At 38.1% G+C, this 17,279-nt stretch overlaps 1 protein-coding gene across 2 annotated transcripts; it reads left to right on the top strand.

Moving 5' to 3' along the window:
* Nucleotides 1-784: 784 nt before the first annotated feature.
* LOC139124535 (histamine N-methyltransferase-like) lies at nucleotides 785-15,722 on the top strand. 2 transcript variants are annotated; one of them, XM_070690675.1, is made up of 5 exons: nucleotides 785-1,204; nucleotides 9,966-10,168; nucleotides 11,198-11,373; nucleotides 12,460-12,613; nucleotides 14,155-15,722. In XM_070690675.1, the coding sequence occupies exons 2-5, from the start codon at nucleotides 9,982-9,984 to the stop codon at nucleotides 14,505-14,507; spliced, it is 870 nt and encodes a 289-aa protein (XP_070546776.1). In that variant the 5' UTR covers nucleotides 785-1,204; nucleotides 9,966-9,981; the 3' UTR covers nucleotides 14,508-15,722. The 2 variants fall into 2 exon arrangements, with proteins under 2 accessions (XP_070546776.1, XP_070546777.1); XM_070690676.1 differs by having other exon boundaries at nucleotides 1,063-1,204; nucleotides 9,963-10,168.
* The last annotated feature ends 1,557 nt before the right edge of the window (nucleotides 15,723-17,279 follow it).

The raw sequence follows: 17,279 nt of genomic DNA on the forward strand, positions 1-17,279 counted from the left end.
CCGCTAACTGGGTCCTGTTGTGTTCACTACACCGTGATCCTTGTTTTACCAACAGGTCAGCGGACAGGATCGTGGAGGTACAGGCAGGATATTATCATGAGAAAGAACCTGCTTGCCTCGTACGTTACCTTGTACAAAATTCTCAAAGAATCGTAGGCGCCTTATAAAAATATATTTCGTCAATCTACCCTATTTAAAACCCTCCAACTCTGAATTTTTTTCTCATTTTCAAAATTGACTCACGATTTTGTGTAGGTTTGCTTTTTTGATGGGTCATCACACTGAAATAAAATATAAAAAATAAGTTCTCGATCGACCTACCATCTATCCCGAGGGCTTGCTTACGAAAACACATTTTTTTCCTTACGACTTTAAGATGGACCGAATAGGCCTACCTGTTAGCGTGAATCTCGCCCTACCGACACGACAATCCTGAGTACTCGGCGTGCCCGACAAGTAACCAAAAATCTTTGCTGACAAAAGATAGGTTAAGACACTGCAACAGAAAGACACAGGCTAAATCTTACATATTTATTTATTTATTTGTTTGTTTGTTTATTTCTCCCCCGCTCCCTCAACTATCGAAAGTGTTCTTTCCGGGGGTGCTAAACATCGCAGATGTATATTTTCGTTGATTGAATAATGTTTCCCACCATTCCGTCAATATGGACGTGGTGATGAGAGAGTCGTTTTCCCGGCTGCCAAGCCCTACAGGGCTCTGGTAACTGGTCGTCACACCGCTACCGAACAATTTGAAAGTCTCTTGAATACGCTGTTTTCAGTGACGTCATGACCGACTAATTGGTAATCCAAGCACAGACTGAAAATCCTGGAGTAGTGACACTCCCAGAAACTTGTATCCTTGTATCAGTGAAGCAGTCCTTTGAAGCACAAAGCAAACAGGTCTTTTCAGGGGCCCCTTACTGGTATTCATGCCGTGTGATTGTGGATCAGCGGAAATATCTCTTTCAATTACCGCAGCTACGACAGTTTAGCCAATCTGTGTCAAGACTTACTCACTATATGCCAAGTGAAGCGAGACCGTCACTTTGCTACACGCCCACTGCCAAGCAAAAGTGGAAGCTGCAACACCCGGTTATTATCTTTCCTCGACAACACATTTGCCTCGATTAGCGTTCAATCCTCAGAGTTGTCTCGCCACGTAACACGTAGTGAAGATTTACCAATCAGCTTTTGTTTGGAGGTAAGTATACAGCTAGTATCGTAGATATTTCATTCTGTGACCCCTGGCAGAAAAATGTGACTACACATTTTGAGTATCTCTTTCGTAGAGAGTTGCCTAGACAGCTTCTGAACCTAATGAAGCCCAGAAGTAAAGAGATTGGGATAGCTTGACGACTTTTGCACCTTAAACGTTTTTGCATAAATTTACAGTACATAAGTTTTTAGAAGAAATTCCCATCCTAGTTTTAGTGTTTGTTTTTGTAGCATTCATGGCGACCTTACTTCACCGATGCAAAGAACAAGAAGTCTCGCCGAGTTTATAAAACTGTCTCCCAAACATGGTTTATATGGGTTAGCAAATCTTTTATGGACAGTCGTGTGAACCTAATGGACTATAACACAGACCAAAACATCAAACGATATCCATTTAAAGATACCGTGTATAGCCACTACGGTATATATGAATGGGATACTTTCCGTCAATCTGACCTGAAGGTCATATCGTTACTATTGTTGACCCTCCCATACTTTTCAGTGCAAGTGGTATGATCACCAGTAGCTGCTCATAGCGTGGTTATCCAAAGGGCCTACATCGAAGATAAAGGAGGAATTTAGACACAAGTATGATGAAAAACTATCATTTAGGACGCTGCAGACGACAATGACTCCCCATGTATCGTACAATGAAGGGAGTACACCAATGAATCAAACCATATCACCGACAATTACAAAAACGTACTATATTTGTTAGTTGACCTTGTCGTGGCTCGTTAAAATGCCTTGAGGGAGCTACTACAAAAACCTCTTTCAGATTTGCATTGATCTTTCTTTACCAAATGAATAAAAGAATGTATGAGCGCATCAATACGTACTGTACTGTACCAGTCCGTGTGAAGCACCAAAACACGCTTTTGCAGAATTTAGCCTCAGTATCGTGTGCTTTGATATCCGGAAATCGCGAGTTTTCCTCGAAGTACACACATAGCCGGTGTGGTTGACTGAGAAAGGCATTGTAGAGCTCGATAGGCCGGTCACGGAAGACCCATAGATGAAAATGCCAGTTTATATGTGTGACCCTAATTTCCAAAACGGGTGTGTGTGTGTGTATGTATGTATGTATGTATGTATGTATGTATGTATGTATGTATGTATGTATGTACGTATGTATGTATGTATACATATATATTATATATATATATATATATATATATATATATATATATATATATATACGAGCAACACAGATTAATATATATATATATATATATATATAATACATATATATATATATATATATATATATATATATATATATATATATATATATACGAGAAACACAGATTTCATGAAAATTTAGTGCAAGTGATTGACCGTACAAACTGATAACTGATCGTTTATTTAGAGCCAGCTTACCGACTATACAGTAGATGTCACATGACCAACATATAGCCGTAGTTTCGTAGCCATGGCGACAAGAAAACAACACAAAAAACAACGCTGCTGTCCGGACCGTTACGGATCAGTGCGTCGACCATGATACGGTGACTCACTGTAAACACAGGACAATGGCTCCAATACTCAAATGGCCCATCAAACGTTTCCATATTGGCATTGAAATTTTTACGTCGCATACGTTTTAGACGAACGCAACGGAATTTGGAGTTCACACTCCAGGTCCTTAGACGAATGAACGTCAAGATCTTCGAGTTAACAACATGGCCCTGACCTCGATGTGACAGTGGGCAAAATTGTGTTTTTATTATGGCTTTACTTCCGAAACTGTAATAGTATAACGTGTCTTCATAAAGAAGTTGACTGATAATATTTTAGAACTCATGATCTGCTGAACTAGTGTTTTGAACTCTCTCGGCTTGAATAATAAAAGCTCTAAAAATGAGACGATGAACGACCCTGATACGGTATGCTGATTTTATGGATACTGTCAAATACAGTGGATACGCATGAACTTGCAAAGCGACCGCGCCCAGGTCGGTCGGTCGGTTCGTTTCGTCCCGACAGACGGATGTGACAATTCCCACTTGTACACTGTCCATCGTTCCAGTTCTACAATGATCCTTGTCCATACGGCGACTCTTGTCAGCTTGAATCTTAACTAATCTCGCCAAACGTTTTGTGTTCAAATTATAAAGTATGCTTTGTGTGACGTAAGCATGTAACATCATTTCTCCAACAGGTTTTGACTTCAGAAGAAAGAATATTAAAGCGGTCCGGGGGGGGGGGGGGGGGGGCTTCTCCAGACCGCTTTAATGGTGTAAATTAGAATCGTGTAGCAGCTTTCAGATACATATGTTTTGTCTGGGCTCAAGGCTCGACAAGCTCACTGATGCATTGCCATCCGATCATTGTCTGTCTTTTTAAATATGACATACCCGGATTCTCCATCACCCTGATGTTCCATGAAGTCCAAGATGTTCATAAACCGCCCTCTTATAATTGTTGCTCCAACGAACGGGTACTTTTCATGAAAAGGAGTGGAGAATAAGTTGCTAATTTAAAAGCTTTATCCTGCAATTCCAAGTCGACCATACGTAATCCTCCCTCGTCTAAATTACCTATTAGTGTGTTACTTTTAATATGATGTTTTTTGCCTCTCCAAAAGAAGGATAACAAATATGCCCGTGCTTCCTTAATGCATTCAGTGGGGATGGACACAGAATTCATTACATAATGTAAATTGGAGGCCCAAAACACTTTTGCTTGTGTGACCTTGCCCTTAATTGTCAAATTACGTGATTTCCAAACTTCCAATTTTTCACACACTTTCCTTAATTTTGAAAAAAAGTTGAAAGTCAAGTTCTTCTCCGCATCGTGGCCCAAATAGATTCCTAAATAACGTATTGCTCCCAACTTGGTGTAATCTCCATTTTTTTCCAGTTGGTTTTTAGAGCACCTAACAATAGTAATTCAGTTTTTTCTAAATTGACCCCAAGCCCTGAAAATATTCAAAAGTGATCTAATAAACAAAGAGCATGTCTTACAGAACTTTGATCACATAATGTTAATGTAGTGTCATCAGCGAATCCACATATGGTCTGGACATGACCATTTGGTAAAGAAATTCCCTCTATTTTGTCATTTGATCGTACTGCTATTGCCAAAAGCTCAATGGCCATTACAAACAGTGCTGTCGAGATAGGGCATCCTTGTCTAATACCTCTCCCTTATTTTAAACCACCCAGTGGAATAACCATTTTTACGTACATTACTCTCTATATCATTATAAAATACAGCAACCCAGTTTTTAAATGAATCACCAAAACCATAAAGGTCCAAAGATTTAAAGACAAAATCCCATTCTAGAGTATCAAACGCTTTAGTAAAATCAATAAAGACTATTGCTCCTGGTTACCCACTACTTTCACAGAGATCAGCCATGTCTAGAATTACACGAATATTATCAGTAATTTCTCTTCCAGATATAAATGCAGATTGGTCTGGATGTATTATATCTGGAAGAATATTTTCTAGTCTTTTAGCAATACACCTGCTGGCAACTTTGTAGTCTGAATTAAGGAGTGAAACTGGTCTCCAATTATTAAGCTGATGGTGGTTTTTATCCGGTTTGGGCAACAAGGTGATAATGGCTTGTTTTTGAGTATTTGATAAAGTCCCTTTCTCATAACCATAGTTTACTGAACAACACAAGGCATCAGTAATTTCGTTCCAGAAAAATATATAGAACTCTGGGGGGAGACCATCGCTTCCTGGAGATTTATTTTTGGGTGAATTTTTAAGGGCCTGATAAATTTCTGCTTTTGTTAACGATCCATTACACATTTGAGCTTTTTTCTTCTCTATTTTAGGAATATTTTCCTCCTTGAAAAAACCAAAGTCATCTGTTTTGTCCAAATTTGGTTTTACAGATGTATAAAGTTTTGTGTAAAACTCTTTTATTCCATTAAGGATTTCCTTAGGGTCATAAATAGGACGGTCTCCCTTCATAAGTTCAATTACATTTTTCTTTGTATAATTCTTTTTTTCAAGATTGAGAAAATACTTTGTATTTTTTTCTCCTTGGTGATACCAGTGTGTTCTTGATCTTATAGCAGAACCTTTTACTTTTACATCTAATATCTCATCCAATTCATTCTTCGATTCCTCATATTTATTCAAACTAGTATCATTAAGAGCTTCATCAATTTCTTCTTCCAATCTGTGCAATTTACAATAAATTTCTTTCTCTTTATCCCTTCTTGCTTTTGATTTTTTCCTTGTATACTCCACAGTCGTATCGCGAATCTTATACTTCAAATACTCAAAACGTGATTGAAAATCAAAAGACGAAATATCAGCATCCTTTAAAGTATATATAATGAAGGAACTCATCATATCAGTATACATCTTATCATCTAAAAGACTACAGTTAAACTTCCAAAATCCACGACCTCTTTGTTTGCCTTGGGTATTATCTATCGTTAAAACAATGGCGTCATGGTCTGATTGCACACCTGGGATAATATCACACAATTTAACTTGTTTCTGAAAACAAGAGGGTATGAAAAAATAATCTAATCTGGATGCATCTGTTCCTCTTCTCCAAGTATATCTATGCTTATGTGGGTTATTATTCCTGTAAATGTCAATGAGACCATAGTTTTCAATGAAATTATGAATTTCACTTCTAAATTGATTAAATGGATCAGGAATAACACTGAAAATAAGTTTATCGGGATGGAGCTGACTCAGATTCGTTTCCCTCACTGGTTTCAAATAGCCATACATTCTAAACTCAAAGATGCTCAGAAATCAGAACATTCAAGCTCAGCCATGGTGGGACCACTATATCTTCATTATACCTTTGTCTTGTGTCAGTAAACAAGACAAAGCAAATTAAACATTTTAGAGAGAAGACTTCGCGCATTCTCGAGACAAACGTGTACGTTTTAAACACACGCTGTCTGGTTTTGAAATTGTAGTTTTAATAGCCTAAATGTACGCTTTAATTTTTAATGTTGAATCTATTCCGTGTTGTGTCGGAACTGGTCGAATTTATGTACTGTACTCCTCTACATTTATTCCTGCGTATCAACTTCTGCTTCCCACTTATCGTACAAGACAGAATCTAAAATAGCGTGCTCGTAATTTCACTGTCATAGACCGGACAGGCCGACAGTATCGATAACATCTGTCTCCGGGTGTATCGAGTTTAATCTAAAAGGAAATAAACAGACATATAGGACATAAATCTTGGCACATTTCAATATGCAAATTAAGTCAAAAGGATTTGGAATTGTCCGTCTTCGGTCGTTCAGACAATGATACCTTTTGCGTTCGTATGTTAATTACAGCGAGGATGCCAGGTTGATTTCAAATTGTCAAGAAGCCCAGTACCGCTACATTATGTAGGTTTCAATCCGTGTAAGCACTGCATAACGTTTTCTCTCGCGTGATTTCGCGAAAAGAGTCTAACTGCTGAGGGTTTGTCACGTAAAATCTCGCGGGGGGGAGGGGGGGTCATCGATATACTTTATTACATGCCTCGACGTTTATGTGAATAAGTGCACTGATTTGAAAAGGAACATGCGGGGAGTTAGCGGGCGTGTTAACAGGAGACGCTTAATGCTTGACGTAAAATATCAATGCGCTCACTGCTATTTTGACTTTCGTTAAAAATCTGTTTGATGCAGGTCAATAATGGTAAAACCATTCGAGAAAACCCTGCATGTAACTAAATGTCATATAGCGTTAACTGTGAAAGGCATGAAATAAAAGTATTATTGTCTGAATACATGGGTTTCTGGGCCCTCGCAGCAGGAAACAATTTTCCCTCCTGGCGTCGGGCAAATTGTCACCTGATCTCGGGCACATAAACCCATGTATTAAGGCAATAATATATAGAACCGAATCTTCTAGGACCTCAATAAAAATTGAAGATTTCTCACGGTTTTCAGTTGTGACTAAGGTAAACACCGCAAGCACTAGCACATCTGGCTCCATTTCGATTACTCCATTGAATCCAAATTATTAGTCCAGAGACCGTTTGAGGAAATCAAAGGAATTTGGTTGAACCACTTACTAGTCACTTAAATCCCGAATCCTTTTCATGTAAAATGAGAGTTACTTGGCCGTCCAACTTAATGTAATGACGTCATCATTGGTACTTATACCGGCGAATTAGTGACATTTAAATCAAAGCGTTGCAAATTAGCACAGTCAGTAACTCCGTGAGAAGTGTATGAGTTACCCCTAGCCCTTGAGTCAGTAACTTCTCTAGCTTGCACGTACAATTCAAGAAATAAATTGTTTATGTGCCGGTGAAAATCAGCAATGATTTGGGTTTGCTACAATAAAGTAAACAAAGACATTATGGATATAACACTAATGAGACCGTGCCACCTTTGTGGTCATGTATTGTTTTCGGATACTTCTGCGCTATCACGTTCATGCCGCCTAAACACGCATCTATTGATATTTTTAGAAGCAGACACATGTATCCTTACTATAAGCTTACAGATCACAGCTTCCTTGGACTGTTTGAGGAGATAATTTGGTAAACATTCGCCTTGACGGGAAATGTTGACAAGTGACAAGTCCGGTTTTTATTTTGAATTCTGTACACTTTTATGTGCAACAGTACTTAAAATAGTACGTACCTCGAAAGTGAGTCTTAAACTTTTGCTCAAACTTTCCTCAAGGAATCTTTTAAGTATGAATTTCTCTTTTAAAATTAGAGGTTATAAACGGCAAACGAGGGTATTTGGTTACCAATATAAGACCTCTGGGGCTAAGATTAGCATATTTGGCGGGAAATAATCACCGAGCGAAGCGAGGTGATTATTTCAGCCAAATATACTAATTTCGGTACTAGAGAAACAAATAACTCGAGATTTACCGGTATTTGAAATTAAAAATGGCAGCCATACCCGTGATGGCTCTATGGAGAAAAATAAAATTTTCGAATTTCGAAAAACTAAGCCGGTTAAAAAGTTTTCTTACATCAAAAGCTTTAAATTAACCCCAACAAGTGGTATGTCAGAAAAGAATTGTAGAAATTTGAGAGTCCGAATGTCTGTCCCCGAGGCGCGTTCTAGCTTAAGGTAATATGCGCCTCGAAAGTGAAAATGAAATTTCCAACCGTTCTGTTACCATATCAACAATAAAAATCAACAAAATAAAAATTCATATTATGACAACCATGATATTACAATACAGCTTCGTTTTAAATGACTTGGTAATTAGTTGTTTATATACCCTCGGTGTTTTCATACTTGCTCTCACTAATAACATTAGAAAAGGAAATAACGTGCCAAAGTAAAAGGGTCTTGCTAAAAATTGATAGCTGGCAGAGCGGTAGGGGAGCAGCTGCTTCATGAAGTTCGGATCTAAAAATAGACTAATTTCCAAACATTGATTTTCGCGGGAGTTAAAGATTCACATTCGGTGCCTTGTGAGTTTGTAGTGTAATTAGAGTGGTACATTAAAATCCTCATACTATTAATATTTCGATATTATAGTAAAGGTGATGCATGCGGGTTGAATAAAGCGGTTATGTCATGATGACTAATGAAAAATAATAGTTGTTATTACTCAGTTTTAATTATCTTTTTTGAGTAGTTTTCATCATATTTTGCATTTGCAAAAGCTGTTTATATCAATTATCTTAAATACGCTAATTACCCCGCGCACCATTGACGATGATTTGTCACTGTCCCTACGTGCGACCTGTCCTTCAACCTCTCAGATCTTTTCGCTCATTGAATATCGTCATAAATAGAAGCGAAACAATGATAGAAGTCCTGTAATCCTTCATCAATCTAAACGTTACCAATTGATTTGTCCATCCTGATACAGAAGATTTGAACAAGTTTGGAACTAATTTGAGATAATTGGATATTCATATTTTTCAAATTTCTCAAATTTCTCAAAAGTGTTAGGTGCCCTATAGCTGAATGTTGCAATATTACAAATTACTCATAAAAACAAGTGTGTAGAAAAGCAGCTTGGATTACATTTGCAGATTAAAAAGACATTACTTTACCATCCAATTATCCCATATTAGTCCCAGTCGTGTTTTTGATGAAAGTTTCATTAGTACGGCATTATGCAAATATTTCAAACCAATTAAAAATCTCTATTAGGACCTTCCCTAACCAGCTGTCGTGTCCTCTGAGATATACTCCAAATAAAATACCGGACATTGAGTTGGTTTTTCACCTCCAGCGTGGATGGATTAACTCTACCGACAGTGTTTACGTCGTTGTTACACAGCGATTGTAGGTTTTCCTTTTATTGTAATCTCAATCCCGATCTCAAATCGATAGCGAACCCTTGCCAGGCCAGAATCGGCACAATAGTTATTGTGCATTCTTACTTAGGAATAGCTGATACTCAAAACGCGTGCTTAACAAACAAAATTCGTTGTGTTTAATCCGGAGACCCCTACCCCACCCTGAACGAAAGTTTACAAGTGCGAAAACTACGAAACTATTGTGTTTTTAACTTCTTCGAAGCACGATGATAAGCTGAAATAGGCTGTATTCTCCGTCAGGTTTGTCAACAACAACAACAACAACAACAACAAACAAACAAACAAAACATTTCAAATTAAAATTCTGAACGAAGATGGAGCATTAAATATTATGCAAACAGTTTTTACGGCCTAATCTTGACACGGTTACTGAAATTTGCGCACGACAATCGAAATAGGCTAAATCGCCCTTCAACAAAACCCAATGAATTTTGTTTGTAATGCGCATGTATTAATATTCCACGGCCCCTCAGCTAAGCCAGCTTTTTTCGTATCATTCTTACCCAAGCAGAATTCTTCGTGGCAGCATGACGTCATCGTTGAGGAGTCTCTACACTGACCCCACACGAACTTTGGAAGTCTTGAGAGAATTCATCCAACAGTCCGACGAAAGGCAAGTCATTATCAACTGGCTCAAGAACGCCTTGACTCAATTTGTGGAGGCTGCCAGGAAACACGAGGAAGTGAGGGTACTAGGAATTGGAAGTGGATCTGGTGAGGATTATTATGCGTCTTCATGTCAATGTAACAGGCTAGCACTCAATCAACAAGCGTTCTGATATTATACGTTTGAGTTCTTCTGATTTAAAATGCACTTCACCGACGATTTTCGTAGGTATAGCAACTATAAAGAGTGCGAATCAAATAATCAAATCGGTAGCTGATTTACGTATACATTCACCCGGCCTTGACAGTCTTCTCAGGTCTGACGTTGAGATAGCTGCACACCAGACTGAATGAATTTGGCTTTGGTATATTTTACAAATAGTTTGAAAATTGTACAAAAATGACCTAAACCCCAAAGCAAGAGAAGTAAAACTTGTTACAAAGCATGTTACAGCCGATCAGCGCCTCCTCAGCAGTCGTCTGTATTAGTAGACTAACGCGTAACAACAACATTCCATGTTAACTGTTGAGTGAAAATATATGTGTTATAATGTAACGTTGACATTTGCAATAAACCATAGTTTGAAGGTCTGGTTTGTGTGTGCAACACATTGAAGTATCAGCAAACCATATTAATGACTGCAGCTATTGTAACAACAGCTGATTACTTCAACATGCATCAACAGGCCAAATTGAATACATTTTTCTGTCGATAAATTTCTGTGCATGAAGGTCGACCAGCATAGCGTTAACAGTGAAATCATTGTAAGTAACTACTGCTGCTATGGTTGTTTGTCGTTTCGTGATTTATTGCTGACTATATGTCCCACCATCCTTCAAAGTCGATATGTATTGTAATGCCCTGCGTGTTTCTTGAGGGATATACTAAGATCGTGCGTCTTTTCACCAACAGAAAGTCACTGCTTTATGCACCGGGAGAAACGCCATCTTAAGGCGAAATGTACTTCTTAAAGACTTTTGCCGACTCCAAAATGTTTTAAACACTTTGCTGTCTGCTGCTTGTTCAGTCTTATTTCGATGCTTACTTAGCGGCTGAAGTTTTTCACCCCAACGTTTTTGTGTGAATTTTCCCCACGTAATCTTTTCTTGTTGTTGTTTTCAATTCCATCGTTGCAGGCGAAGTCGACAGATGTGTACTCCATCAGCTTGTGAGTAAATACAGCAGAGTGTATAACCGAGTCATTGAACCCGATAAAATGCAAATTAACTCGTACAGAAAGCTTATACGGAGCGATTCGGAGCTAGCGTCGGTGGAGTTTGATTTTCGACAACAAACGTCGGATCAATATCTTGTGAGTAAACAGTAAGCAACATAGCTTTGATCAGTGGTATGTGCCATGTATGTTGGAAAATTCGTGGTTTAAGGTTCCTACATACAAAGTAGACACTTTCAGACTTTTATTTTTTTCTGACTTGAAAGAAGTCCTAATCAAAATAAAGTATATATTTTCTAAACAAAGCCCTGATAATGGGAAATCCGACTGTACACAGTGCACAGTCATTATTTCCATAATAGTCACGTGACAGGCGTTTTGCTGAACCTTCAAAAAATTGGTGTTTCCTCCCTTTAGCACGGTGCAAGATTTTCGTTTGAAATTTATGCGTCCACAAGCCTTCGCAATATCCTTCAAATCAGTGTCTGTCACCCTCTATTCCAATTATATGGCGTAACAATTTCCATTCCTTGAAAGCACCTTAGTCTAACACTTTCAATAGTGCATAACAAAAAACACAAATCCCAGATACAGATTCAAAGATATCACTAAGGCTTGTTAATGCACAAATTTCAACCGGGAATCTTGCAGTTTGTTCGTTGAAAGGAGGAAAAAAATTTTGTCACGTGACTATCACGTAATACTGACTGTGTACTGTGCCCGGTCTGATTTTCCTATATCAGGGCTTTCAGAAAATATCTACTTTATTGGGGTTTAGAAGATATTCAAGTAAGAAAAAAATAAAAGAATGAAATTTTGTATGTATGTTCGTTATAAGGTAGTATATATGTACTTTGAAAGAGAAAGACTGTTGAAAGTGTCTCTCAAATTTCCCTCAATGAAACCATAAACCCTTCTCTTTCCAAATCAAGAATAAATATTAGGGGGTCACCATGTAAGGTTTAGTACTAAAGAAACAAATTACGTGAATTTTCATGATGGCCGCCATCCCTGTGTAAACTCTATGGGGAAAGATAAAATTGTTGAGTTTCGAAAAAATAAAGATAGTGCAATTTTCTCATACTCCAAGTGCTTCAAAATAACGCCCTATAAGTTATACAATCAGGAAAAAAAATGGAATCCGTATATCTGTCCCAGAGGTGCATTTTACATCTGTCTCTGTCTCTTCTGCTATTCTTTATTTTCTTTTTATCCTCATAACAGGAATCGTCTTGCAATAATAAGTCATCAAGCCGCTTCGACATCATACACATGATTCAAGTTCTATACTATGTAGACGATATAGAGAACACAATCCTTCAGTTGTATGACACTCATCTCAATGAGAACGGCGTCATGATCATTATACATGTGTCAGGTGAGTAAATAGCGCCACCAACGTTTCATCACTCATTCATATATTTTTAGGGGTTGTGTAGCGCCCGCTTCAACTTTGCAGAAACCGATCTTCCCGATTTACACTATTCTTACAATGTCGACAGTTCCTTGTGCCTTTTCTTTACTAATTTATTGGTGCTGTCTCTTGCACATACGGGTATGGAGGGGAGGGGGGGGGTCGAAAGCGTATTGCAAAACAGGTGCAGCCAACGAACAATGCACTTTTAAAGGGGTCCTTACAATGACAAGATATATTGTGCATGACAAGTAATGTGAACTGACTAATTTTAAGTCATGAGGGTAATTAATTAGCTGTTCATAAATTGCCCTCCGACTGAAAATTTTTCGACTTACCCTCCCGCTCTCAAACTTCATTTTTACCCACTCCCCACTTATTTTTGCCTGTTTCCCCTCCCCACTGTCAATTTTTGAAGCTCCCCTGCCCTGAGGCGAAAAAAATTGTCGGTTTCCCCAGCCCCGCAAAAAAAACTCCCCTCAAAATTTTGTCATTCTATTTCCCCTGCAGACATGAAGCTACCTTACCCTGAGGTACAAGTACTTGCCCAGTGTCCCCATCCCCGGAAACACCATGGCTCAACTTCCCCTGTCCCCGTTTTAACAGTGGCTTCCCCTCTCCTCGTTTTTCGCCAAGCCCTGTCCCCTGGACAATCAACTGATATCTGCCCTCCCCGACAAAAAAAACCCTAAAATTTGCTCCCCTGCACATAAAAATATGTCCCCTCCCAAGCAAAATTATACTTTCCCTGCCCTCAAATATTGCTCCTGGAATAGCTTTTTCGATGAATAGCTCCGTTGGCTGCACCTGGCAAAAGGCGCGAGTAGCGAATGCAAAGCGCATGACAGTGAGTACCGAGGGCAGGTGGCGCTAGACATCGGCCGGGCCTTTGAGTCAGCTGTGTCCAGTGTTACTGCAGCGATGAAGATGGCGCAAACGTCTGTCGACAGTCTTCACTATTCTGTGTGGACATAATGTTAAAGGACATAGTTGCTCTTGTTTACTTTTCATGATATCAAGAAAACATCAAATCTTTGCATAATGCCACTCACGGTGAACAAAATGATAGCGGTACATAACCGTAAAAGTGTAACAAATTATCCAAAATGCTAAAAAAGACGACTTCGTTTGTAGCATCTACACAAAATAGATTTGTCCTATGACATTTAAACTTCGGCCATAATGTAAGGCAATGCTGCAATATTTATTTGTGTGAATAGCACCGACAATTATGATTTCATTTAAGAGTCAATCAGCACAAACTACTTTTCATATCAAATAAAATTCACCGGAAATATGCTAAAAAAGGGCGGCCTTGTCTCTTTTCTATCTATCTATCTATCTATCTATCTATCTATCTATCTATCTATCTATCTATCTATCTATCTATCTATCTATCTATCTATCTATCTATCTATCTATCTTTGTCGTTTTTTTGCCATTTACAAACGTTTGAACTGCGAAGTGTTCCAAAATATAAGGCACAAGATTATTTCCCCCTGTAGGATCAAGAGCCTGGTACCGTTTCAACAAACGCTACGAGAACACACTTCCTGTGTTCAGGCACGACAACTCCACGGGGCTGGACATCGAGGCGGTGCTCGAAAAACACCATATCAAATACCAGAGAACGATTCTCCCGTCTTACCTCATCATCGACGAGTGCTTCAACAAGGATTCGCAAGTAGGCCGCCTTGTCTTTGACTATATTACAGAGACCAACCACACAGTAGATACCGCCCCCAACGACCTGTTGCAAGATCTGATGCAATATCTGAAATCACCGGATTGTTCCTACCTCAGAGAGGACAGGAGAGTGTTCGAAAACGACCTTGATGTATTTTGGATACACAAGTGACACAAGTTTAGTAAATTTGACATTTTTGCAATGTACGAACACTTTAGGTAGAATGCGTCTCGGGGACAAGATATTTGGACTCTGAAACTTTAACAAATCTTCTCTGGTCTTCTACTTGTTGGGGCTCACCTTAAAGCTCTCGGTGTAAGAAAAAAATTCAGAGTCTTAGTTTTCGAATATAACACGGGGATGGCGGCAACTTTGAATTTCAATAATTGGCAAATCTTTGGTAATTTGTTTCTCCAGTAACAAAATGCGGCAACCCCTATTTTTATTCTTGATTTTGAAAGAGAATGGTTGAAAAATTTCCAGAGGAAATTTTGAGCAAAAGTTTATCTTTCACTTTCGAGGCGCATACTACTTCAGCTTTATTTTTACCGTAGTTGTTTTTTCTCTCTTAGGGTGATTTTGGGGAAGGAGTATACTAAATATGAACAGAATGATCTCCTTGTATTTTGCACACAAACGACAATACAAATCAATGAATATTAGACAGTCGGGATTTTGATTTCTGTCTTTAAAACAAAATTAACTGTAATTTTTTGTAAAATTTTTAGTGTTTTGTAAGATGTGTCTGTAAATACTGTCTTGTTGTGAAAAAGTTTGTGTTAAACTTCCAGCCTTTATGTGTATAAGCAATGAGCAAAAACTCCAATCAACCAATAACATTCCATATTGTAAACATTCAGTTTGTTCGCACGGTATATATGGTACCATGTGTGAAAACCTTGTATGGCGATATCAAGGAAAGAGAATTAAAATGATTTTCGAGAAGAAAACGATGAAAATACTGTCACAGGAGACTGCTGAGATAGGCTCGCTATGAATACGCCTCATTTTGCCATTTGCCGTCGGGAGGATCGATGCAATATTTAATGTCAACACACGCCTCCATTTGGTTAATACTGAAATAACAGAATTCCTCATATTTCATGAGGAAGCAGTTTTCATCTTATTGAAAAGGTGTAACCTGTTGTGAACAATGGCATTCAACTGACCATCAATTTGACTAATTATCATATTAATATTGACAGTAAAATGCTTTTCTAAAGGGTAAAGAAGTCAATAATTTTACGAATTGCACCCTTTTGAGAAGTTGTATTTTACGAGATACATTAAAAGACTGCCAGATATAAAACCTAAATGTCAGCTTTAGACGATTTCATATTGTAATTGCTGCAGTTTTTAACAGTAAAAACAACTTTTGTACCTATTATTTGATTTTTTTTTCGGGGGAGGGGCAATGAATACTCGAGCGGCAATGTGTGTGTGGGAGAGAGAGAGAGAGAGAGAGAGAGAGAGAGAGAGAGAGAGAGAGAGAGAGAGAGTGTGGTGTGTGTGAGAGAGAGAGAGAGAGAGAGAGAGAGAGAGAGAGAGAGAGAGAGAGAGAGAGAACATAGGTCACAAGGTCTTCATCAGCTCCACTTTGACAGGCATGGTCTAAAGCACTTTATAAAGGCAATGATTTGGGATCAGACAGATCAAATAAGGGATTGCTAAAATCTTTTGTGTGCTTCTACTTACATGCAAAAAGGAAAAATAAAGGAAGTAAACTGAGATTGCTTCACATTCTCTAGTTATTAACGAATAATTACAGTAGCGTTATCTATTCGGCATGGGGATCAAAATTGGCAAAAGGTGTCCCAGTATCGTTAGTTTTCCTTGTAACCGATGAAACAATATCATGAAACTTTGATTTTCTCTGCGACAGTCAAGATCTCCAAACCTATAGACACGGCACAATTTAGTTATGACAACCTAAGTGCTACTTGCATTGTTAAGAGACATTTGTGCATTGATGTACTTCTTGTAGCTTGTCATTTCAATGTATTCGAGTTCAGATTTTGTTCCTGGTATCTTTGTTTGCAGAATCTGCTGTGCGCACAACCTTTGCACAAGCCGTACAAGACTTAATCTAATTTATCATACTAATCGAAAAAATTCAGTTGTTTTAATTGGCGACCAACCTAAGTAATAAAACTTCGTCAGTATAAAAGTATTTTCGTCTTCATTTGTCACAATTATTCTAACCTAACTAACGTAGCAAACTTGGCTATAATGAAAGTGTTCAAAAATTGTTCCAATCATGTCGTACTGAGACAGTCGAAGCGATCTACATTGTACGAAGACCTCGTGTGGCTCTCCAATAGAGACAATTGCAATGTTGATAAAATATTTAGTTTACTCTACCGTGAAGTGAAATTCCATATTTTCTTTGATTCATGATGACATCACAAGGCGTGCACATAATGGTTTCTTGTATTTATGGCATCTAGCTCATAGAAAAGGGGGTTATACAGTTATATCGTGAACATTAGATTCAGATCTGTTTGGACTATTGGCTATTGGAATGCCTTTGTCTTTCAACCTACCAAAGGGGTAAATTTTGCTCCTGTTCTGTCATTCGGTTTTTCTGTGCATATGTAACAAGTTGTTTCAGTATATAACTACGCGCAGTCACGCTTGCACGTGTATTTTCATGTAACATACATATACTATCTAAATGTTGACGACATTGTGATTTAGGAATGGAAATGAATGATACGTCTACGAAACCCCTAAACAATTTCGCTGATATTAAAAAAAAGTTACCATGTAAACTGATGATACAATAAAAACGTTTCTTATAATCGTAAAGAGATAACCCTGGTAGAAATGTTTGGTACTTAAAGCTGTGGAGTAAATTGTATCCGTGGTTCATTGCGTTGTTGAAAATTCTTATGAAGGCGATTTTATAAGCCTACACTTTATGGTTTCGTCATTATAGAAACT

Source organism: Ptychodera flava (genome assembly GCF_041260155.1).
Source record: "Ptychodera flava strain L36383 chromosome 23 unlocalized genomic scaffold, AS_Pfla_20210202 Scaffold_24__1_contigs__length_23054250_pilon, whole genome shotgun sequence".
Taxonomy (NCBI): domain Eukaryota; kingdom Metazoa; phylum Hemichordata; class Enteropneusta; family Ptychoderidae; genus Ptychodera; species Ptychodera flava.